Source organism: Theropithecus gelada, chromosome 5 (assembly GCF_003255815.1).
Source record: "Theropithecus gelada isolate Dixy chromosome 5, Tgel_1.0, whole genome shotgun sequence".
Classification (NCBI taxonomy): Eukaryota; Metazoa; Chordata; class Mammalia; order Primates; family Cercopithecidae; genus Theropithecus; species Theropithecus gelada.
Genome location: NC_037672.1, coordinates 183,539,715 through 183,563,514, shown reverse-complemented (window position 1 = coordinate 183,563,514; position 23,800 = coordinate 183,539,715). Strand labels below are relative to the sequence as shown.

The window sequence follows — 23,800 nt, the reverse complement described above, 5'->3', positions numbered from 1 at the left end:
GCGTCTGGGCGCTGGGGCTTCCCCTCTGCCTAGGAACTTGCAGTTGGCCTGGGGTCACGCTCCGGGGCCCCTGGGGCCGACTCCCGGGCCAGGAAGCCCGCGGGACGCCGCGGCTGCCTTTTGTCCCGCAGGCCTGGGCGTCCGGGGTGTCAGCCGGGGAGGCCAGGCGCCGGCGGCGGGTAGGGCCTGGGGTCTAACCCGGCTCAAAAAGGTCGCGGGGGAAGCGTTTCCATTTTCTGGGGACTCAGTGTGGATTGAAGGAGGAAGTAGATTCCGACCTAGCTGCATTCCTTTGGAGACCTGGGGGACGGCTTCAGCCCACCAAACCGTCGCGGACTCGGAGCCGCGCCATTCAAATGCAGATTCAGGGACTTCCAGAAGGCTATGGAAAAGCTCAAGGGATGCCTCTAGGAAGCTTTCTCATTAGGCCCCAGCTTTTTTTTTTCTTTTTTTTTTTTTTTTTGAGCTTAGCTAACGTTTCCCTTTCTAGCCAGGGAGTATTCCCCAATTCCTTGCACAGCGCCTATGGTTGGCCGTAACTAACCTCGGCATCACAAGCCTCGCCCTGCCCCTCGGAGCCGCGCTAGACCACGCTGGGCGCCTTCTCGTCTCCCAGCACGGAGCTGGCGTTCGCAGGGCCTGGGGATCCTCGGGCCCGGGAGGGGCGGCGTGGCCGGACCCGCGGGCCCCGAGCCTGCCGCGGGGGAAAGTCGGCTCGAGTTTCCGCGCCCGAGAAACGAGCGCCGGCGCCGGCGCCGGCGGGCGTGGCCGGGGCGGAGGGATCTCCTGCACACGGAGAGCGTGAGGCGCCGGCGCCGAGCTGGGCGGCCGGGCGCGAGCGCGGGGAGCCGGCGCGGGAGCGGGGCGCGCGGCAGGTACCATGCGGGCGCGCGAGCCCGGCGAGACCCCCGGCAGGCCCGCTCCCCACCCGGGGGCGCGCTGAGACGGCAGGTGAGCTCCCCCAGAGTGCCGTCGCCACTTCGGACCAACTTTGCGGTAAGTTCGCTGGGGCGCGGGGGCGAGGGCGTGGAGCGCGCTGCGGTGCGGGCTCTGTGGGTGCCCGCCCGGTCCCTGGCTCGGGCTCCGGCGCTGCCGAAAACCGATGAGTGCGCGACCTTGCGGAGGGTGCAGTGACTCGGTCCTTCCCCCTTGGGAAGTTCAGCACTGGCTAGTGGGGTGCCGGCGGCGGAGTGGGAGGAGGCGACCGCGCGGGGCCGGCCCGGAGCCATTGCTGGGGTCCGATCCTTTCTGGCTCGCCGCCTTCCCCCCGGGAGCTCGCCGCGTTGCGCCGGCCTCGCGGTCTCCTGGGGCATCCCGCAGTCTGCGAAAGACCCTCTCGCTGAGAAGTGCACGCGGGAGGCCCGCGCGGGGCTGCCGGGTCCCTGGGTCCCTGGGTGTTTGCGCCCTGCAGGAGCGCTGCTTGGAGGTGTAGATGCAACCGGTGGACTGCGGAGTGAAGGGCTGCGAGGTTGCATTTCGGGGCTGAATATCTGCACAATGTGCGGTTTGTCAGTGTTTTCTGTCTTCTCTGGAGGAGGAACTTTTAAGATCTTTTTAAAAGAAAGAGGTTTTGGTCTTTCATTGCTTAAAAAAGAAAAAAAAAAACCTCAGTGCTTTCTTTTACAGAGCCAACTTTCTGCTGTGTGTTAGATTTTTTTGTTCCCGCTGATGTGAATTGCAAGGCTTTGGAAACAAGGACGCAATTGTATGAGTTAGGAAAGTAAACTCATAAATATTTTCTATGCAGTTAAGTTTTTTTTTTTTTTTTTCTCGTGTGTCTGAACTGTGGTTTCATTAAGTGGCTTTTGTTAAGCAATTCCCGGGTGCCTGATATAGGCGATTTTTTTAAGTGGATATTAACAGTGATTATTAATATGAGAAAAGGCTGAAAAGAAAATGACCTTCAGCTATTCACTTCTTTTTCAAAAGCAGATTCTTAATACCTCATATTCAGATACAGGTTTCGATAGTTTAATTTGTGTGTGAGAACTAGGTAATAGTGATGTTTTTCATACTGTTCTTAATGAGTTTGGTTATGCTGTCAAACACATACAGTTGTTACAGGGACGTTGGAAAAGTTGTTTCTCGAGTTAATAGTTAATTGTGATATTTGTCTTTGTCTTTTTGTCTTAGGAAGACAGCTCTGATTCCACAATTAGAATTATTCCTTCGTATTTAAGATGTAAAAATACTTGAAACACTATGTAATTTTTTAAAACAACAATTGGTATAAGCCTTGAGTTATGCTAAACATGGCATTTAACAAGCGTAAGGTAAGGTTTGATTTGAATAAAGTTTGCATTTGTATACCCATTTTTTGAAAAATGAACACCTTAAATGAGCCAAATTCTTTGGCACTCTGAAAAGAAGTGAGGTTGTTAGAGGACTTTATAAAATCATTTTGGGCCACCTGTATATTCATTTGTCTCTTTTAATTAGTCACTGGAAGTATCCCCGTTGGGTTCTTATCATGTTAGTAGATCATTTAAATCCATGGTCCGGACAGGTGCCAAAAGAAAAATGTTTAAAAATTATGGCCAGGCACGGTGGCTCACGCCTGTAATCCCAGCACGTTGGGAGGTCGAGGCGGGAGGATCACCGGAGGTCGGGGGTTCGAGACCAGCCTGACCAACATGGAGAAACCCCCGTCTCTACTAAAAATACAAAATTAGCCCGGTGTGATGGCGCATGCCTGTAATCCCAGCTACTTGGGAGGCTGAAGCAGGAGAATCGCTTGAACCCGGGAGGCGGAGGTTGCAGTGAGCGAAGATCACACCATTGCAATTCAGCCTGGGCAAAAATAAATAAATAAAATAAATAAATGAAAAGAAAAGAAAAATCTTATGCACAAACTAATTCTGTTTTCATTCCCCTGATCATCCTCTACCTTTCTATTGCCTTTAGACTTTGCTTTGAGGCCCCTTTGAAGCAGTCATTTCTTTGAATGTTAGAGGTGGATAGGATCTTAGAGATTTATGTTTTAACGCTTTACCCACTTGCTTTCCACCCAAGTTTGGCTGATTTTACGTAGAATCAGTAAGCCAAATCAAATTAGTACATTATTATTGCATTAAATTCTGTCTCAGTAGCATAATTTGTAGCCTAAAGGACCTGATTTAATAGCAGGGAGCCATAAGGCTAGATGTGCTGTTTAATCTTTATGAGTGGGGATTTGCAGTAGATAATTGTTCTTTTGACCAGATTATATAGAAGTTGAAGCCAACCTCTGTCTTTTGGTCTCACTTAATTGTTCAGTTTGCAAGGGCTCATTTATCCTTAGACACTGGAGAAGAGTTTTTGAAATGAGTGATATATGTCAATTAAGATCAGGAAGTTGCCACTTTCTCTTATGTCTGAGGGGAACTACTTTTCATTTCAAAAATATATTCTGATGAGGAATCTGCATATTTCACTTAAGTTTTTAAAGTCATCTTTCTTTTACTGTAAGTCCCAGATTTAAATACGTTGCCTGAATTCTTGCTTAATTCCAAGGGTTCATTATGTATGTGAAGATAAGTCTATAAAGTAAAAATAATAAAGTCTTCTATACACTGCTTAGGAAAATTAGTCATGATTTAATCTGTATCCTTCATAGAATATTAAAGATAGAGCTTCGTGATAATCTGCAAAACAGACACTGATCTGACATTATCTATTGCCAATTTTGGGGCAGTGTAAGGTGGGTGGTGACCTCTTTCTGAGCTACTGGAAATCAGTCCTCTACAGAGCAGCCGTCTGCAGTGTTGTTACCGGCCTCGTGGTTGCGCCTGGATTTTCTGTTAATTTGAGAAGGATGGATGTTTTATTTTCCTATGTTATCCCTCTCTAGATCCCCTCCCCAACACAGTCCTGCCTCCCATTTCTCACTCTTAATGCTTCATTCATCTGTCCATTTACCAATCCAACAATAGTGGACCTCCTCTGTGTCAAACACTGAGCCAGACACAACATCTAGTGAACAAATCATGTTTCCTGCCCTCAAGCAGCTTGTAGTCTGATAAGGGAGAGGACGAGTACACAGTCTCTTATAGACCTGTGTGATAAGAGATCCATCCAGGTCAAGGTGGTCCATAGCAGCACCTCATTGAACTAGGGGATCTGGGGCAGGTGGATTTAGAATAATGTGAGTTCTGAGGGAAGTGTGATTCAGAGGGGAACAATTCAAGCAGAGGAAATGATGTGTGCAAAGCAAGTTATAGAAAACATAGTGTGGCTTGTGGCGTGATGAGTGGAGAGAAATTCTGAAGACCTCATCATACCATGTTATGTTAGGAAAAGGATTGGCTTCTTTTTTTTGCCTAGGTAGAACAGATAATCTTGACTATGACTTAAATAATCTTATTAAAAAAGGGATTATTATTTTTATGAGGCAGTGGTTAAGGAGAGAGAAAAAGAAGGAAATGTTGAAAAGAAAGGTGAAAATAAATAAGCTGTATGTGAGAAGTAGAGGGCGGGAAAAAAAGAAAAGATTGATGTTTGCATTACTTTCCGAAGAGAAGAGGTCAAGATGTTACATTAGTTTAGAGCCTTCACCACTAGGTGGTGTTATTGGCTCAAGACAGCTTGGTTACTGAACTTGCTGCAAGTCTGGGAAGTATCCCTTTTTGTTTTGAAATAAGAAATAGTGTTGGGAAATTAGGAAATTAGGTAGAGGTCAGATTATCAAAGGTCTTTAATGCAAGGTTAAGAAGAATATACTTAGCAGGCTAAGGGGAAATACTGAATATTTTCAAACTAAAGAATAATGTCACAAAGAAATTTGAATAGGTTGACTGAGATTGGGGGCAGAAAGCAGGAATACCAAAAGACTGTGGGAATACTCTGCATGAACGGAATACTCTGCATGAACAAAATACTCATTCGAACTAGGTGGCAGCAGCAGAAATGCAAAGGGAACCATTTTGAGAAATTGAGAAAGAAATGTCAAGTCTGGATGACTTTTAAGAAATGAAGGTTTGAGAGCCAGGAGACTATAAAGATTTTAGTCCATCCTTCAATTTCTTAAATAAATGGAGTCGAAAGGATTAAGCAAGTTCCTTGAATTCACCCAGTTGATTAGTGACAAAGCTGGAGCTAGGTTTCACATTTGATGTTCTCCCAACCCCTTCCTTTTTGTTTGATTTGTTGGTTCGCAAACTTGGTTGATTTGGTAAGTGGCGAGATTGGAAAATACACTGGAAGAGCTGTTATTTTGCAATGGCAAGTGAGTGAAAAGTCTATATAGTTGTCCCTTGGTCTCTAAGGGAGATTTGGGATTTTATACCCAAATCTGAGGATGCTCAAGTCCCTTATATAAAATGGGGTACTATTTGTATTTTTACTGTTTTATTGTTTATTTTAAAGACTTTCTCAACCTGAGGTTGTTTGGATCCATGGATGCAGAACTCCCCTATAGTGAAGGCCAATCATATAACTTAGGTTTGATGGTATTTCAGGAGGAGTGTTACAAGGCGTTTGAGAGAGATTAGATCTGAGATTTTAGATTTGGTGCACTGATCCTTCATGATTGGAGGCAGAGTGGATGAGATCTTTAAGGGTGGTAATACATGCATGTGGAAGAAGAGTTGGAAGAAAAGTTTGTAATGCTAGCATTTTAGGTGAGTCAATGTAGAGTGGAAAAGAATATGGAAGAGAATCAGGAGAATGTTGTCATTCATTTTTCATACCTATAGATTGCCTCTTTGTTTTGAGGGACTCTGTGACTGTATGAGAGATCAGGAGTGTTGGGGAGGGGAGTGAGTAGTGTCAAAGGTGTCATGAAATCAAGGAGGATGAGCACTGAGAAAGGTCATTGGTTTGACATTAGCTTGTGATGCTGGAACAGCTGTTCTGCCAGGGTGGCCTGCAGGATCTCAGTGGAGAAGTGTTTAGCGCAGAGGGAGTTCTAAGGAAGCCAGGGCGGTACCGTGAAACTCCTTTTCTTGCGATCTTCGCCAGTATAAAAAAAAGAGAAGAATAAGAGTGTTTGTTTGAAAGAAGTGAAGGTTTGGATGAAGTTTATTTATTTATTTATTTATTTTGAGACGGAGTCTCTGTCACCCAATGGCGCAATCTCAGCTCACTGCAACCTCCGCCTCCTGGGTTCAAGCGATTCTCCTGCTTCAGCCTCCTGAGTAGCTGGGACTGCAGGTGTGTGCCACCACGCCCGGCTAATTTTTGTATTTTTAGTACAGATGGAGTTTCACCAAGTTGGCCAGGATGGTCTGGATCTCTTGACCTCATGATCTATCTGCCCACCTCAGCCTCCCCAAGTACTGGGATTGCAGGCATGAGCCACCGCACCTGGCCAAGTTTATTTTTCAAGTAGGGGAAGAACCTGTGTGTGTGTATGGATTCTGCACAAGGTGTCAGGAGTGGGAGGAGCTGTAAAAGAGGCGAGGTTTTGTGGCATCAGAGTATCTTTATTTGCAGCTAGGGTGGTTGGCATCTCTTCTGAGGGGTAAAAAGAGAGAACAGGTGAAGAGAACATTTTAAGAATAGTAGGGAAGATGGACTTTTCTCCCTGAAGATTTCCGTCTTCTTGCTATACATGCAACATTCACTTTCCTGGCCTGTCATTTAGTGAAGGGTTGACGGAATCTGATTATACAGGGAGCCCAATTCAACATATAAAATCAAGCCTTACCAACTTGGGAGTGGAGGAAGTGGCCATTGTTGATTATTGGCTACTCTGCCAAGATGTCATTTAAGTTTCTTCTGTGTGTGGAGAAAAATACATTAGATGAGATGATCTCCACTCACAAGAGGTCAGGAGTCTGTTTATTGGCCTTCTCCTTGGGCAAAGTTTGCCCTGGAATGTGGATGAGGAGAAAGTAGTTGGAGGATAAGGAATATAGAGAGAGGGGAAAGAAGAGAATAGCACAGGAGTGCCTCCCCCTGCCAGGAACAGGCACACAGCCGCTGCCTACTTGTCCTGTCTTGCTCCAGGGAGCACAGAACAACTAGAACCCGTCATCTTCATGATGCCAACAGACATGTTTTATAGGTTCACGTAGATAAGCAGGTTTTATATAGAGGCTGTTTGAAAAATAGGATGTCTGTTTAACTTTCTTAAGGACAGGAACACTTCAGGAATCTATTTTTGGATTGATTAAATCATGTACATGCTAAAGTTTTCTGAAAAAGTCAGATTGTAGTTCCACACTGTCACTATCAGTAAAGACCATTCTCAGGGTTAAATTGGAACCAGTCGTTGATCACGTGAAGGCAATATTTAAATTATGTCTTGCTAGAGTTATCAGATTATTGCAGCTCCAGTGAAAGCTAGCAACATATAAATGGAGTTAGCAGAAGTAATTAAATGACATCTACCAAGCCTACGGCTGCTGCTCAGTTTCTAGGGTCACAGCTTCCTCCATTCATACTGAAAATCATATGAAGATGGGTCGAAAAGAATTAGTATACACCCAGAAAATAAACAGGATCTACTCATTAGTATTTCAGTGTAAGAATGAAGGCTTTTAAAAGTACCCACATGGCTATGATAATTGAACTAGAAAAATTGAGAGTTTTTTTTCCTGTTCTAAATTTTATCTGGAATGTCTGAAATTTTAGAACTCATTCAACATTTTATTTAATATACAGTATTTTTAAAAAGCCATTTATGCTGGGTGCGGTGGCTTGCGCCTGTAATCCCAGCACTTTGGGAGGCGGAGGTGGGTGGATCACTTGCAGCCAGGAATTCGAGATTAGCCTGGCCAACATGGCGAAACCATGTCTCTACTAAAATACAAAAGTTAGCTGGTCATGGTCGTGCATGCCTGTAGTCCTAGCTACTCAGGAGGCTGAGGCACGAGAATCACTTGAACCTAGAAGGCGGAGGTTGCAGTGAGCCCAGATTGCACCACTGTGCTCCAGTCTAGGTGACAGAACAAGACTGTCTCACAACAAAACAAAACAAAAAAAACTCATTTGCAATTCGTAATCTCTTGACAACTTCATGTGTTTGCCGACCATGCAGAGTGTCTCACAACTGTAATCCCAGCATTTTGGGAGGTCCAGGCAGGTGGGTCAGTTGAGCTCAGGACCTCGAGACCAGCCTGGGCAATATGGTGAAAACCCATCTCTACAAAAATACAAAAAATTAGCTGGGCATGGTGGTACGCCCAGGTACCCGGGAGGCTGAGGTGGGAGGATCACTTGAGCGTGGGAGGTTGTGCTGCAATGAGCTATGAATGGTGCCACTGCTCTCCAGCCGGGGAGACAGAGCAAGACCTTGTCTCAGGGGGAAAAAAAAGATGCTTGCAATTTAGAGATCTCTTAAAAATACTTTAAAAATGTGACACTGAACTGAACTCGATGTTCCAGATTTTAATCGTGAGTTAAATTCTACTGACGCTTTCACTATGTGGATAGAAAATGAGAGTGAGGGCCAGGCGCGGTGGCTCAAGCCTGTAATCCCAGCACTTTGGGAGGCCGAGACGGGCGGATCACGAGGTCAGGAGATCAAGACCATCCTGGCTAATATGGTGAAACCCCGTCTCCACTAAAAAATACAAAAAACTAGCCGGGTGAGTTGGCGGGCGTCTGTAGTCCCAGCTACTCGGGAGGCTGAGGCAGGAGAATGGCGTAAACCCGGGAGGCAGAGCTTGCAGTGAGCTGAGATCCGGCCACTGCACTCCAGCCTGGGCCACAGAGCGAGACTCCGCCTCAAAAAAAAAAAAAAGAAAATGAGAGTGAGGAAGAGCACAGTGAGGGAGAACACAAAGTTCTCAACTTAATAATTTTGTGTTTTTATCATAACATGTGGAATGAAAAGTTTAGTAATGTTTTCCTGTTCCATAAAGGGCTGGAATGACTACTGGTGTTTTTAGGAGTTGTGACCTCTCAGTAGTAAACGTGCAGCGTTTAACAGAATTGATGCACTGTGCAGTGCCACGTCCCACCTAATGTCCTCTCTCTGTGGCTGGTAAAACCCTTCGAAGACTTGAGCTTGAGGTCGTCTAAACACTTGCATATTTGCAGCTATGTTTTCAGCACAGGGGCTGTGTTTTGTTTTGTGAAGAATGTGCAGTCACAGTAATGGATTGAAGCATTTTACATGAAGGTCTCCCTAATGAAGAAATATGAAGATATTAATATCTGGTTTTTACTGGAAAAGTTATTTTTCTCCCGTATTTATAGATTTTCAGAGATCTATGCTAAAGATATTTAAGCTTTGGACCAGGAGCCCTTCTCCCTCAAGGCTGAACTAAGTAAACACACTTTGTTTTTGCTTTGGAAAATGCATTTTAGAAATCCCAAATTACAGTGAGTTTAAGCAGTGTGATCACCTTCTAAATATCAAAGTATAGCCCTTGGCTCAGATGGTCTTTGGAGTTTAATTTGCATAAGCAAGGAGTCTAGGTGATAGGGTCCTTTTTAGATGAAATGGTGTTTGAGTTTTTCGCCCCCTTCAGCTTTTCTGTTTGTTTTGCGGAAGAGCCACCCACAGCCATTGTTTTGATCAGGGTGGTTTTTATAGTGAAACCTGCGTTCGTGGTTCTTGGTTACATTATTGCAGGGTTAAGAATATCTCCCAAAAAGTGTATTTTTTCATTTAATAATTTATTCTAATCACAGTAGCATTCTGTTAGTCAAGTTTGCGGAGTACATTCAGGGTTTTCAAAGGTCTCAGCCATGAATGTGGTCCACAAGTCCGTCCCAGCTGTATTGTGTCCCATGAGAACTGGTGAGTAGGATGTGGAAGGTAATTGGGTATTTGGTAATCCAGTTGGGGATGAGTGGGTAGTGGCAGGGGCTGTGGTGGGACTGAGTACCTGAGACACCATGGGGAGAGAACAGCCATAGCAATCTGATGTGTTGGGCATGGTCCATGTGTCTTGGGGGATGGAAGAGTGCCAGAGCCTTTTGGCAGGGTGGATGGGGGGAAACAGCATGGAACATTTGCGAGTGGGTTTTTTGTTGTTGTTGTTGTTTTTTGAGATGGAGTCTTGCTCTGTCACCCAGGCTGGATTGCAATGATGCGATCTCGGCTCACTGCAACCTCCGCCTCCCGTGTTCAAGCAATTCTCCTGCCTCTGCCTCCCAAGTAGCTGGGACCACAGGCGTGCACCACCGCACCCAGCTAATTTTTGTATTTTTAGTAGAGACGGGGTTTCACCATGTTGGCCAGGATGGTCTCCATCTCTTGACCCTGTGATCCGCCCACCTTAGCCTCCCAAAGTGCTGGGATTACAGGCGTGAGCCACCTGCTGGATTACTGAGTATTTATGGGTTGTCTCCAAGTTGTAATGTTAGGCTTCAACTGCACAAAAATCTTTATTTACTCACTATTTCTTATCACACCACTGTGTTGTGGTTCCCTTTGCTTCCTCAGTGGCCACCGTCTCCCCTTGGGCCTCCCACTTGGGCCCTTCGAATCTTGGGGCTCTGCTCTTGGATTTTTTTCTTCCGCCTGCTCTCTTCCTTGGTGACATCATTCAGTTCTGTGGTTTTAAATACCATCTTTCATATTCTGACAACTCTCAAATTTCTGTCTGCAGACTGGAGTCTCCCACTTATCTGCTGCCCACTCACAGTCTTTTTATTTTAATTTTTTATTTTTGAGACGGAGTCTTGCTCTGTCCCCAGGCTGGAGTGCAGTGGCACCATCTCGGCTCAGTGCAAGCTCTGCCTCCCGGGTTCCCGCCGTTCTCCTGCCTCAGCCTCCCGAGGAGCTGGGACTACAGGCGCTGCCACGTCGCCTGGCTAATTTTTTGTGTTTTTCGTAGAAACGGGGTTTCACTGTGTTAGCCAGGATGGTCTCGATCTCCTGACCTCGTGATCTGCCTGCCTGGGCCTCCTAAAGTGCTGGGATTGTAAGCGTGAGCTACCGCGCCCGGCCCACTCACATTCTTTACTTGGATAGCCAGTGGCTGTTCCCATCTTACCCTGTCCAAAACTGACCCCCCAATCTGTTCCCCAAGGATTCTGCTCCTCCTGTCTCCCTCTTGGTTCCTGGCCCACTTGTTCTCTACGCTCAGCACTTTGGCATTCTCTGTGGTACTGCTGACTCCTCCTTTCCCTTCCTCTCTCCATTCCAGTGCATCAGGAAACCCTGAAATAGATTCAGAGTCTGCCCCCTGCCCCCGTTGTGCCCTGACCCGCAAGCCCTCTGCCTGTGTTGTTGCCGCAGCCTCTGACTACTCCGGTCGCCCTCCAGCTTCTGCCGGCTGCCTCGCAGGCTTTTCCGTTTTTCTTAGACCATGGCACTCCTCTGTTCACAATCATCCGGGGGGCTTCTCATTTGGTTTATACTAAACTCTAAAGTCCTGAAAGTCGTCCTTTATCCATGAGTCCATACTGATCTTTGTTTATCGAGACGGAGTCTCGCTCTGTGGCCCAGGCTTCAGTGCAGTGGTGCGATCTCGGCTCACTGCAAGCTCTGCCTCCCGGGTTCACACTGTTCTCCTGCCTCAGCTTCCCAAGTAACTGGGATTACAGGCGCCTGCCACCATGCCCAGCTAATTTTTTGTATTTTTAGTAGAGACGGGGTTTCACTGTGTTAGCCAGGATGGTCTTGATCTCCTGACCTCGTGATCTGCCTGTCTTGGCCTCCTGAAGTGCTGGGATTACAGGCGTGAGCCACCGCGCTCGGCCCATACTGATCTTAAGAAAAAAAAAAAGATTCAGGCTGGGTGCAGTGGCTCACATCTGTAATCCTAGCAGTTCGGGAGGCTGAGTCGGGCAAATCGCTTGAGCCTGGGTGTTTGAGACCAGCCAACATGGTGAAACCCGGTCTCTACAAAAAAATACCACGCTTGGTGGTAGTCCCTGAGTATCTAAAATTCTGTCAGTCTAAATCTACAGGCACACCTGTATAGTCCCAGCTGCTCAGGAGACTGAGACTGGGCCCAACAAGCTCAAGGCTTCAGTGAGCCGAGATCGTGCCACTGCGCCCCAGCCTGGGTGAGAGAGCCAGACCCTGAAAAAGAAAAAAAAATTGAATAAATAAATAGGGGAAGATAGACAAATCAGTTTCATAGAAGAATTCTACATATTTCGGGTAGCAAAACTCTCCACCTCTTAAGCGTGGGCTGCGTGTGGTGACCTTACAAATCATACAGTACAGGAAGGGGTGAAAGTAACCTGACTGAAGAACCTGGCGGACGCTACCTCAGGCACGTGGTCGGGGGCAGCATCAACACTGACACATCGGGTTGATTTTACCCCTTGCTACGGTGTGATGGAAATGGCAATCTACGTCTGTGGCTTTCCTCCCCAAAACCTAACCCCAATCGAATGAGCAAAACATCAGATTCCAGTTGAGGGACATCCTACAAAATACCTGACTAGTACTTCTCGAAACTGTCCAGATCATTAAAAGCAAGGAAAATCTGAGAAACGTACCTTCCAGAGGAGCCTTAGGAGACATGACAGCTAAATATAAGGTGGGGTCTTGGAAGGGATTCTGGGATGGAGAGAAGGTCTTGGGTGAAATCTGAGCAAATCTGAGTGAAGTACGGACTGCAGTTAATGATGATGTATGGGTACTGATTCATTAGTTGTATGTAGTGTAATATGTACTCATGCGAGATGTCAACAGTAGGGGAAGCTCTCTTTGCAACTTTTCTGTAAATCTGAAAGCATTCTAAAATAAGGTTTATTTAAAAAAAAAAAAAAGCCCCCTTTCATGATAGGTTCTCTCTCAGCATGTGCCCCGGCCTTACTGCTGTCCCTCAGTCACTGTGCCCCAGCCACGTGGTCCCTTTCTTGCTTCCATCATCTAGTGCTTCTCTGCTGGTGTGACTTTCTGCCCTGGAGGATGTTTGACAATGTCTTGAGATAGAGATATTTTTAGTCATCACAGCTGGGTGATGAGGGAGATGCCACAGGCTTCTAACTGGTGGGGACTGGGAATAATATTGAACACTCTCCATTGCTCCAAAGAATCTAAGAGTTGCCCAGCATGTCACTAGTGTAAGCCCTGGCCCTTTGGATTTAGGGTTCCCTCTTTTCCTTCAGGTTCCGGACCGTGGTTTTTCTTTGCCCTGCTTTAGTTTTCTCCTTAGCACTTACTTATGGGCATCGGATATACTCTGTTTACTTGTCTGTCTGTCTGTCTCTGGCCAGGAAATGTGTGTTCCGTCAGGACTTGTTGGAAACTTGGTTCACGTTTGAATCCCCAGCATCTAGAGCTCACCTGAGGCCTAGTATGCGCTTATTAAACCTGTGTAAAAGGAATTAAATAATTAATGGAAGGGGTGAATGGATGGTAAAGATAACACATACTCGTGCTAAAAAGTCCATGGGAGAGACAAATGCCGCTGTAATCACTTCCTCAGCTGCCTGTTTCTCTGCCGGTTCTCTAAAAGTTACCGCTGTGAACAGCTGCTTGTCTGCCTCGACTCTTCTGTCCATTTTAAACTGTATCCGTGGGTACATTTTATCTGCACCCCCTTCTCCTCTTTTTTAAACAAACATACATAGGATCAGCTTCGTTTTTCCAGTTAATATAGCGAGACGTATGTCAACATACAGAGTGCTATCTTACCGTTTTAATGGCTGCATGACGTATGTCAACATACAGAGTACTAGCTTACCTTTTTAATGGCTGCATGACATATGTCAACATACAGAGTGCTATCTTACCTTTTTAATGGCTGCATGATAACTTTGTATGTGGAATTAAGCAAAAATACTTCAAGTACTTGCAATAGAATCCTAGTATAATACTTTGTTGTATAGTGGATGATGGTAAAAATATCTCCTAAAATATAATGTGTCTCCTGAAACAAAAGACACTGCTTGCTAAACATCATCCAAGTGTTTTTGGTTTTGTTTTTCTGTTTTTGAGACAGAGTTTAGCTCTGTTGCCCAGCCTGGAGTGCAATGGTGCGATCTTGGCTCACTGCAGCCTCTGCCTCCTGGGTTCGAGTGATTCCGCTGCCTTGGCCTCTGGAGTAGCTGAGATTACAGGCATGCACCACCACATCCTGCTAATTTTTGTATTTTTAGTAGAGACAGGGTTTCACCATGTTGGCCAGGCTGATCTTGAACTTCTGAGCTCAAGGGATCTGCCTGCCTTGGCCTCCCAAAGTGCTGGGATTACAGGTGTGAGCCACCGCGCCCAGCCTCTTTATATGTATTTTTATTTCTAGTTTGTAAATCCCTTGGGATTGGGATCTTTGTCTTTTATTCTTTAACACCATACAAGGTTCTGTCTAATAAGGTCCTCCATACCTGTAGGTTGAATTGAACTTTTCGTTTGTTTTGATAAAATTACAAGATTATTTTATAATATTCAGATTTCCCTGAGTATTAGAACTGTTGACTAAATGGAGATACTTAAAGAGATAGTTTTGGGAGAAAATTGTTTTCTTATTTTGTTTAAATGATAATTGTTCTCCTGGAAGCCAAAAATCTGTCTAATTTCTGACTTTATCTGGAGAGGAGAAGGCATCATAGCGAAAGAACAAGTTAGGGTGGCCAACTTGAACGTGATTCAGTATCAATTAAGCTTTAATTGCTTTAAGCACATCAGGTCTTTTCTTCCCCCTAAGGCAAGGACTTACGGGGCAGAGTTGGCAGTAGCTAAGTTAAGATACTATAAATTAATGTTGTTGTGCCAATTTCAACTGGGCTGTCAAACCCACCCTCCAGTTTGCTCTTCGTTTACCTCTGGTGGCATTCACATTTTGTGAATATTAATTTGAGAGTAACTTTGCAAGATCACAGTGCTGTCCTCTACCAGCCGTGCTGGGGCGTTTAGCGAAGCTGCATTGATTTACAAGATGAATTTGTTGGCAAAGGGGAACAGTTGATCTGAAAATAACTGTCCTGCTTCCCTGGCCAGACCTCAGCCCAGTGGACTTCGCCCACCTTCCCATTTGCCGTTTGTTAAAGGCAACGTTTTCTTCATTTCTTCGGTTTCCCTCTTTCCTCCGCCAGTCACCCAGGGACTCTCCTGCAGGGTCTGCCACCATGTATTAACACATTGATCTGACCCTTTATGTGTGTTAGCTTAGAAGATTTAGCTTTTATGTGTGTGTGTCATGTTCTCATGGAGGGGCCTGGGGAGACAGGTTGTTCGGGGCCCGGAAGATAGGAGGCATTCCGTGAACAACTGGATGTTGACAGCAGTGGTGATAAAACGTTGATATAGTTGGTAAGATTTGCTTCATTGACTTAGGAAAAGCACTGCTTGACATCAAACTGCTGAATTCTGGTTTTTCTTTTGTAAATTGCCTTTCTTTCGGGCTTATGTTGGTGTTAAGTATCAGACTTGATGATATAATTGTTTTAATACCTTTAAGTAGTTATATAGAGCTGAATGAGACAGTAAACCCTTACATTATGTAGGGAGTGAACTTAACCATTCTTATACAGAAATAACATAATTTCAGGATAAATTTTGAAAGGAGATTACGAGCTGTTGTTATGGGGCGCCATGTAAAAGCACTGCTGGCTTTTGTTTTTTCTGAATTAGTTGTCAGAAGCTTTGCATTCTCACAATACTGTAGGGGCATTAAGTTTGCCAGCTTTTGATCATTTAATTCGTTGTATGTAAGTAAATGTAAACAATGTTCATTACTTTTTAATGGTTGCTTATATTTGCCTTAACCATTTAAATATAAAAATATAACTTGATTGTTACAGTTAGTAGTCTTTCATTTGATACTCATGAAGATTTTTGAGTTGTTTAAATATGAAAGATAGGACCTTGTCATTCAAAAATGAAAAGGAAGTTTTTGTTAAGTTTTAGTAATTCTAGATATGTTACAAGAATGTTGATACTTATATTGGAAAACATGAAAAAAATCCCAAACCGTTGCATTTATTTATATTCCATGTATATGGAAAATATTTGTTTAAATGAGAGTTTTAAAACAATTACACGCTTTCGCTTGTTTTATTCCCCACGGTAACGATTCTGATTTCTTCTGTTTCAGATTCCTGAGAGTTAAGCAATGGGGAGACATTCAGCCTTGCTTCTGCTTCTGCTCCTCCTCCTCCAACATTTTGGAGACAGTGATGGCAGCCAAAGACTTGAACAGACTCCTCTACAGTTTACACATCTCCAGTACAACGTCACGGTGCATGAGAACTCTGCAGCTAAGACTTACGTGGGGCATCCTGTCAAGATGGGTATTTACATGACACATCCATCGTGGGAAGTAAGGTACAAAATTGTCTCCGGAGACAGTGAAAACCTGTTCAAAGCTGAAGAGTACGTTCTCGGAGACTTTTGCTTTCTAAGAATAAGGACCAAAGGAGGAAATACAGCTATTCTTAATAGAGAAGTGAAAGACCACTACACATTGACAGTGAAAGCAGTTGAAAAAAATACTAATACAGAGGCGCGAACAAAGGTCAGGGTGCAGGTGCTGGATACAAATGACTTGAGACCGTTATTCTCACCCACCTCATACAGCGTTTCTTTACCTGAAAACACAGCCATAAGGACCAGTATTGCAAGAGTCAGCGCCACAGACGCAGACATAGGAACCAATGGGGAATTTTACTACAGCTTTAAAGATCGAACAGATATGTTTGCTATTCACCCAACCAGTGGTGTGATAGTGTTAACTGGTAGACTTGATTACCTAGAGACCAAGCTGTATGAGATGGAAATCCTCGCTGTGGACCGTGGAATGAAATTGTATGGGAGCAGTGGCATCAGCAGCATGGCCAGGCTGACGGTGCACATCGAACAGGCCAACGAATGTGCTCCTGTGATAACAGCAGTGACGTTGTCACCGTCAGAGCTGGACAGAGACCCAACATACGCCATCGTGACAGTGGATGACTGTGATCAGGGGGCCAATGGTGAAATAGCGTCTTTAAGCATCGTGGCAGGCGACCTTCTCCAGCAGTTCAGAACCGTGAGGTCCTTTCCAGGGAGTAAGGAGTATAAAGTCAAAGCCATCAGTGGCGTTGATTGGGACAGTCATCCTTTCGGCTACAATCTCACACTACAGGCTAAAGATAAAGGAACTCCGCCCCAGTTCTCTTCTGTTAAAGTAATTCACGTGACTTCTCCACAGTTCAAAGCCGGGCCAGTCAAGTTTGAAAAGGATGTGTACAGAGCAGAAATAAGTGAATTTGCTCCTCCTAACACTCCTGTGGTCATGGTAAAGGCCATTCCTGGTTATTCCCATTTGAGGTATGTTTTTAAAAGTACACCTGGAAAAGCTAAATTCAGTTTAAATTACAACACTGGTCTCATTTCTATTTTAGAACCAGTTAAAAAACAGCAGGCAGCCCATTTTGAACTCGAAGTAACAACAAGTGACAGAAAAGCCTCCACCAAGGTCTTGGTGAAAGTCTTAGGTGCAAATAGCAATCCCCCTGAATTTACCCACACAGCATACAAAGCTGCTTTTGATGAGAATGTGCCCATCGGTACTACTGTCATGAGCCTGAGTGCCGTAGACCCTGACGAGGGTGAGAATGGATACGTGACATACAGTATCACAAATTTAAATCATGTGCCGTTTGTGATTGACCATTTCACTGGTGCTGTGAGTACGTCAGAAAACCTGGACTACGAACTGATGCCTCGGGTTTATACTCTGAGGATTCGTGCATCAGACTGGGGCTTGCCGTACCGCCGGGAGGCCGAAGTCCTTGCTACAATCACTCTCAATAACTTGAATGACAACACACCTTTGTTTGAGAAAATAAATTGTGAAGGGACAATTCCCCGAGATCTAGGCGTGGGAGAGCAAATAACTACTGTTTCTGCTATTGATGCAGATGAACTTCAGCTGGTACAGTATCAGATTGAAGCTGGAAATGAACTGGATTTGTTCAGTTTAAACCCCCACTCTGGGGTATTGTCCTTGAAGCAGTCGCTAATGGCTGGCTTAGGTGCAAAGGTGTCTTTTCACAGTCTGAGAATCACAGCTACAGATGGAGAAAATTTTGCCACGCCGTTATATATCAACATCACAGTGGCTGCCAGTCGCAAGCTGGTAAACTTGCACTGTGAAGAGACTGGTGTTGCCAAAATGCTGGCAGAGAAACTCCTGCAGGCAAATAAATTGCACAACCAGGGAGACGTGGAGGATATTTTCTTTGATTCTCACTCTGTCAACGCTCACATACCACAGTTTAGAAGCACTCTTCCGACTGGTATTCAAGTAAAGGAAAACCAGCCTGTGGGTTCCAGTGTAATTTTCATGAATTCCACTGACCTTGACACTGGCTTCAATGGAAAACTGGTCTATGCTATTTCTGGAGGAAATGAGGATAGTTGCTTCATGATTGACATGGAAACAGGAATGCTGAAAATTTTATCTCCTCTTGACCGTGAAACAACGGACAAGTACACCCTGAATATTAGCGTCTATGACCTTGGGATACCCCAGAAGGCTGCGTGGCGTCTTCTAGATGTTGTGGTTGTCGATGCCAATGATAATCCACCTGAGTTTTTACAGGAGAGCTATTTTGTGGAAGTGAGTGAAGACAAGGAGGTACATAGTGAAATCATCCAGGTTGAAGCCACAGATAAAGACCTAGGGCCCAATGGACACGTGACGTACTCAATTCTTACAGACACAGATAAGTTTTCAATTGACAGCGCGACTGGTGTTGTTAAAATCACGCACCCTCTGGATCGAGAACTGCAGCATGAGCACTACTTAAAGATTGAAGCCAGGGACCAAGCCAGAGAAGAGCCCCAGCTGTTCTCCACGGTCCTTTTGAAAGTATCACTAGAAGATGTTAATGACAACCCCCCTAAATTTATTCCCCCTAATTATCGTGTGAAAGTCCGAGAGGATCTTCCAGAAGGAACCGTCATCATGTGGTTAGAAGCCCACGATCCTGATTTAGGTCAGTCTGGTCAAGTGAGATACAGCCTTATGGACCACGGAGAAGGAAACTTTGATGTGGATAAACTCAGTGGAGCAGTTAGAATCGTCCAGCAGTTGGATTTTGAGAAGAAGCAAGTGTATAATCTCACTGTGAGGGCCAAAGACAAGGGGAAGCCAGTTTCTCTGTCTTCTACTTGCTATGTTGAAGTTGAGGTGGTTGATGTGAATGAGAACTTGCACCCACCGGTGTTTTCCAGCTTTGTGGAAAGGGGGGCGGTGAAGGAAGACGCGCCTGTTGGTTCGTTGGTAATGACAGTGTCGGCTCATGATGAGGACGCCGGAAGAGATGGGGAGATCCGATACTCCATTAGAGATGGTTCTGGCGTTGGTGTTTTCAAAATAGGTGAAGAGACAGGTAAATATGTTTTCATTGCTTTCATTTGATACCCTCTTCCATGTTTTTTTTTTTTAACCATCTGCCCTGTGACAGCTTCTTCACGATTCCCAGTTGTTGTTTGGGCTCGGTGTAGATGTGCATGTGAATATTGTTTTGGCCCGGCCGCTGTATGTAGGTATGTTTATTCGTCGTAAGCCATGAAGATGGAAACAAAAGGGCCTGAATGATTTAAGTGGCGTCAAGTGAGTAAAAGACCAGGAATATGTTGAAATTGTTCCCACTGATACTGATCTCCAAATTTGTACTCTATTGTCAAAAGCATCATTATGGTTTTTTTCTAACTTTGAGAAGCCTTTCCAATTTTTTTCAGTCAGTGTATTTGCAGGCTCATACTTAGAAAAACTGTTACTATCATCTGGCATGCCATTCAGAGGTTGCTGCGCACCTGCAGAGTTATCCAGTGCATGCAGAGATTATGTGCCAAAACTTCTCTAATGTGGTCTTCACTTAGTACCTTGTCTAGATTTTGGTTGAGAGGCAGAGGCAGGATAGTGGCGTGTTGAACTGGAAAGACCTGGCTTGGAATCCTGGCTCTTCTAGTTGATAATTGGTGATCTTGGCCAAGCAAATTACTTCTTAGAACTAACTTTTTCCTCTCCTATATGGGGACACTTAGAATTACTAGAAGGTTTAAGTGAGGGTAGAGTGAAAGAACTCGGGAAAACTCCTGGCGTGTGGTAGGTTTATTCATGGTAGCAGTGCTTTGTTGTAATTCTGAAACCAGGACCTCCAAGGCAGCAGTTCAAGCTAGGAAGTGCCTGTACTGCACTTTGTACATACCTCGGTCTTGCTACACAGATATTGTTTAGTTATGTGTCAATATGTCCTGATGGAGGGTGAGCCTTTCAGGGCAGGCTTTTAGCCCCTGCGTCGTCTATCTTTAGCACCTAGCAAAAAGCGCCTGGCACGTAAAAGCTGTTCAATCAGTGTGAAAAGACTACATGAGTAAATGAATGCGTGTGTTGGCTTTTCATGTCCTGCCCTCTGAGAATGATAGTGGAAATAGAAAAGGGGTGATCAAAGCACTCATCAGCAATAGTTGGGGGGCCCAATTTGTTTACTAATCTCATCCATGTGTACTTTATAAATCTGTGCATTCTAAAAGGGACCTTTTAAAAATTACCTTCAAACTTCATATATTCAGTAATACCACACACAAAAAAACCCAAAAAAGTCTTCAATCAACACCCACCCTGGGATCCATGCCCACATGTAATAGGTGTGTAGCACATGAAAAATGTAGCTACTGTTTAGAAATGCATTATTTTGGGCTGGGTGCAATGGCTCACACCTGTAATCGCAGCACTTTGGGAAGCGCAGGTGGGAGGACTGCCTGAGGCCAGGAGTTCCAGACCAGCCTGGGTAACAGCAAAACCTCATTTCCACCAAAAGAAAAAAAACAAAAAAGCTGGGCTGGTGGTACACCTTTAGTCCCAGCTACTTGGGAGGCTGAGGTGGGAGGATGACTTGAGTCCAGGAGGTCGAGGCTGGAGTGAACTGTGATTGTGCCACTGCAGTTCAGCCTGGGCATCAGAGCCAGACTCTGTCTCAAAAAAAAAAAAAAAAAAAGTTATTTTGGAAGTTGTAATATATTTTTGTGCTTATATTAATGCAAGGAATTCTTTTTCTATTGGTTATATGCCACTAGCATATGGCCTATGTATTAAGTTTACAGACTATATATATCACTATCTAAAATACCCATAATTAGTTTATTTCAAGAGAAAATAGCATAATCAACAGCATTTGATAATCCTCTGAAGAGTAAAATGTCTTTTTTATCATTTTATCTGTCAAATATAAGTTAGAATTTTCAGATACAGTTTCAACGTAGGAAAATACCCCAAATTTAATAACTGATGCTGAATCAAACTGTTTTTGTAAAATTTTTGAAGAACAGTTGTTTCTACTTTTTTTTCTTCTCCAAAGTAGGTTTCAAAAGCCTATAAAGAACTGTTAAAAGTTAAAGTTGAGACAGAAAATGGAACCAAAACCTTAATTTAAATTCTCCTCATGACTTTAGATGAACACTGGCTTTTGGGTTTTTTCTTTCAAATGAGGAGTATTTTTATTGTTGCTTTTTAAGGAATCATTTGGAAGCTAGTGTTTTTCACCTATACATTTAAGACATTGGGATATTTTTACTACCGAGAAAAAAAAAATAAGGAAACCACCAGCCAAATGAGGTGGTGTCCCAAAATAGATTTATGGCATTTTCCAGAAAGGGCAGTGCCAGACTTTTCCAGTAGTAATTTAGTGGGAGGGCGGGCAGGTGTTGGGATTATGGCAGTGGGGTTGGTAAGTATATAAGAAACTGTTACACATTTGTGTAAATACTGAGATTTAAAGGCGAGAGAGAAGCTGGAAATTTGCAGGTCATTTATTCTGTGGTCCTTGCTTTACAGAGAAAATAAGTAGTGTACAGTAGACTTATGTTTATATGCTTTTGGAAATGAATAAAAGTGTTAGAATAATATTTACACATTGGACCTTGTATTCGTTACAAGATACATTTTTTGGCAGAAGAATTATCAGTCCAAGTTATTTCATCAGAGATTCCTGGCAGGACAATTGGTATCACAGTGTAGAAACTCCTTTAGGAAAAATCAGTATATTTTGTTGGCTAAAATTAGGCATGCTCATTATTCACTTGGAGTGTGTCTTAACTAATTTCTAGGGCACGACGGAAGTGTGGAAAGATGCATGTCAGGTGAAGTAGTGGAGGGGCGGTTGAGGACCCACTGTGGGGGCCGCCAGAGACGGCACTACAGCTCGGTGTGCGCGGGCGTGTGCCCGGCCCAGGCCAGGTTGGTGCTTGCTGGAACTTCACACGCTGCCCATTGCCCGTTTCCGCCAGGGTCTCGCTTTGCCTAGTTGGTGCATTTAATATTGCGCTAATTAATATGAGCCTGTGCAGGAGTGCTGTGGCTCTGGGAACCAACAACCTGTCCACGTAACTGTTCGCTTCTTGCCTTTGTCTTAACTTAAAGCTACTAGTGTTGGTTGAGAATTATAACCAAATTTTTGTCATGTTTTACCTATTTCAACCTGGTCAAATATGTGTATCATTTATATACTTCTCACAGAACAGAGAACCTATCCAGTAAGCTGAATGAAGTTCTATTTTAACATCTTTCCTTTTCTTCTCTTTAAATCCGCTTAAATTGGAAACCTCTTCTGAAAGGTAGTTTTCTGTTTTTGTAGAAGTAGAAATTCTATGGACTACCTAGAAATCTGTTACCAAATGGACAGTCCTGTTAGCCCTGTGTTTTGTACATGTTTTGCAAACGGCTTTGCAGCGAGAGAAGGCGTAATGGCAGAGTGGGGATGGCGGGCGCAGACTCCCGCAGGGCTTGCGGTGTCATCTGCCCTTCCTGGAGAGGCCTCTGGACGTGGGTGAACTGTTCTGACGGATCCATGCCACGTGACCGCCCTTCCATGTGCGGTTTGGAGGGGGAGAGTGCCATGTGAAAAATTACTTGGAAAGTCGGTCTTGTTAGAGAGCCGGTCTCCAGAGCTCTAATTAAGATTCTCCTCCTCAGATTGCTGTCCGTAAGGCCTGCAGTGAGGGTTATAGAGTAGATTTAACGAAGATGTTTAGTGGAGTAAAGATCTTGGAAGCCTGTGGAATCTCACATTCAGGGACTGGTTTGCCCGGCGTGCTTCTCAGCATCCAACCCCCTCTTCTACTTCAGATCCATTCTCTGTTGCTTTGTTGTAAGCTTCAACAGGTTTTCCTGTAATTTAAGCAGAACAGAATCTGGAGCATCCCTCCTGTGAGTGTGTGGAATAAATTCAGCTTAGTGTTCTTAACTGATGGGTACTTACTAAGTTAATTATTGCTTGAGCACCAGTAAAATGCTGCAGCTTTTTGTTAATTTTAAAAACTAAGGTAATGTCTAGAAAAATGCCTGGCCAGAAGATTTTGTAGAAATTGCAAATAGAAGTCGGTGTTGAAGCAGTGTTGAGTTGAGGTCTGTTCCCTGATGTGTGTATTGCGTGCAGGATGCCCTGGAATGAATTTGACCTTCAGTCTAGAGTAGTTTGGTTCTGTGTTTGGCTGTTAGTGTACAAAGCAGCCAGGACGAGTGTGTCCCCTTCTGACTCTACTTATGTGGGGAGACCATGTTTTTCATTAAGATAAGAGCAGATTTCTAAACATATTACTGCTGTGTTACTTTTAGCATCCCAGTCCTGGTTTCAGGATTGAAATTTACATTTTGATGAAAAGACTGGGAATAAGTTAATATGGAACTGTAGCCGTTGGCACAGGATAAGTCAGCATTCATGAAATACGGGAGGGGAAACGAGGACATTTTTCTTAAGAGAAAATGGCTGTATACACATGATGGAGGGTGTTGGAGCACCATCCCTGTGTCACCTGTGTGGAGGTCGGCTCCTGGCCTCATCCCTGTGTCACCTGTTTGGAGGTCGGCTCCTGGCCTCATCCCTGTGTCACCTGTGTGGAGGTCAGCTCCTGACCTTGTCTCTGTGTCACCTGTGTGGAGGTCGGCACCTGGCCTCGTCTCTGTGTCCCCTGTGTGGAGGTCGGCTCCTGACCTTGTCTCTGTGTCACCTGTGTGGAGGTCGGCACCTGGCCTCG

The 23,800-nt window shown here is 44.5% G+C and overlaps 1 protein-coding gene across 4 annotated transcripts in view; it reads left to right on the top strand.

The window, feature by feature from the left end:
* Positions 1-23,800, top strand: part of FAT1 (FAT atypical cadherin 1) — a 148,168-nt gene that overhangs the window by 2,354 nt on the left and 122,014 nt on the right. For 3 of the 4 annotated variants that reach the window (XM_025384996.1, XM_025384995.1, XM_025384994.1), the window contains exon 2: positions 15,873-19,155. In XM_025384996.1, the coding sequence (XP_025240781.1) occupies positions 15,891-19,155 (3,265 nt within the window). In that variant the 5' untranslated portion in view covers positions 15,873-15,890. Of the gene's footprint in view, positions 1-820; positions 997-15,872; positions 19,156-23,800 lie in introns of those variants that run through there. The other variant, XM_025384997.1, reaches the window with a different exon arrangement.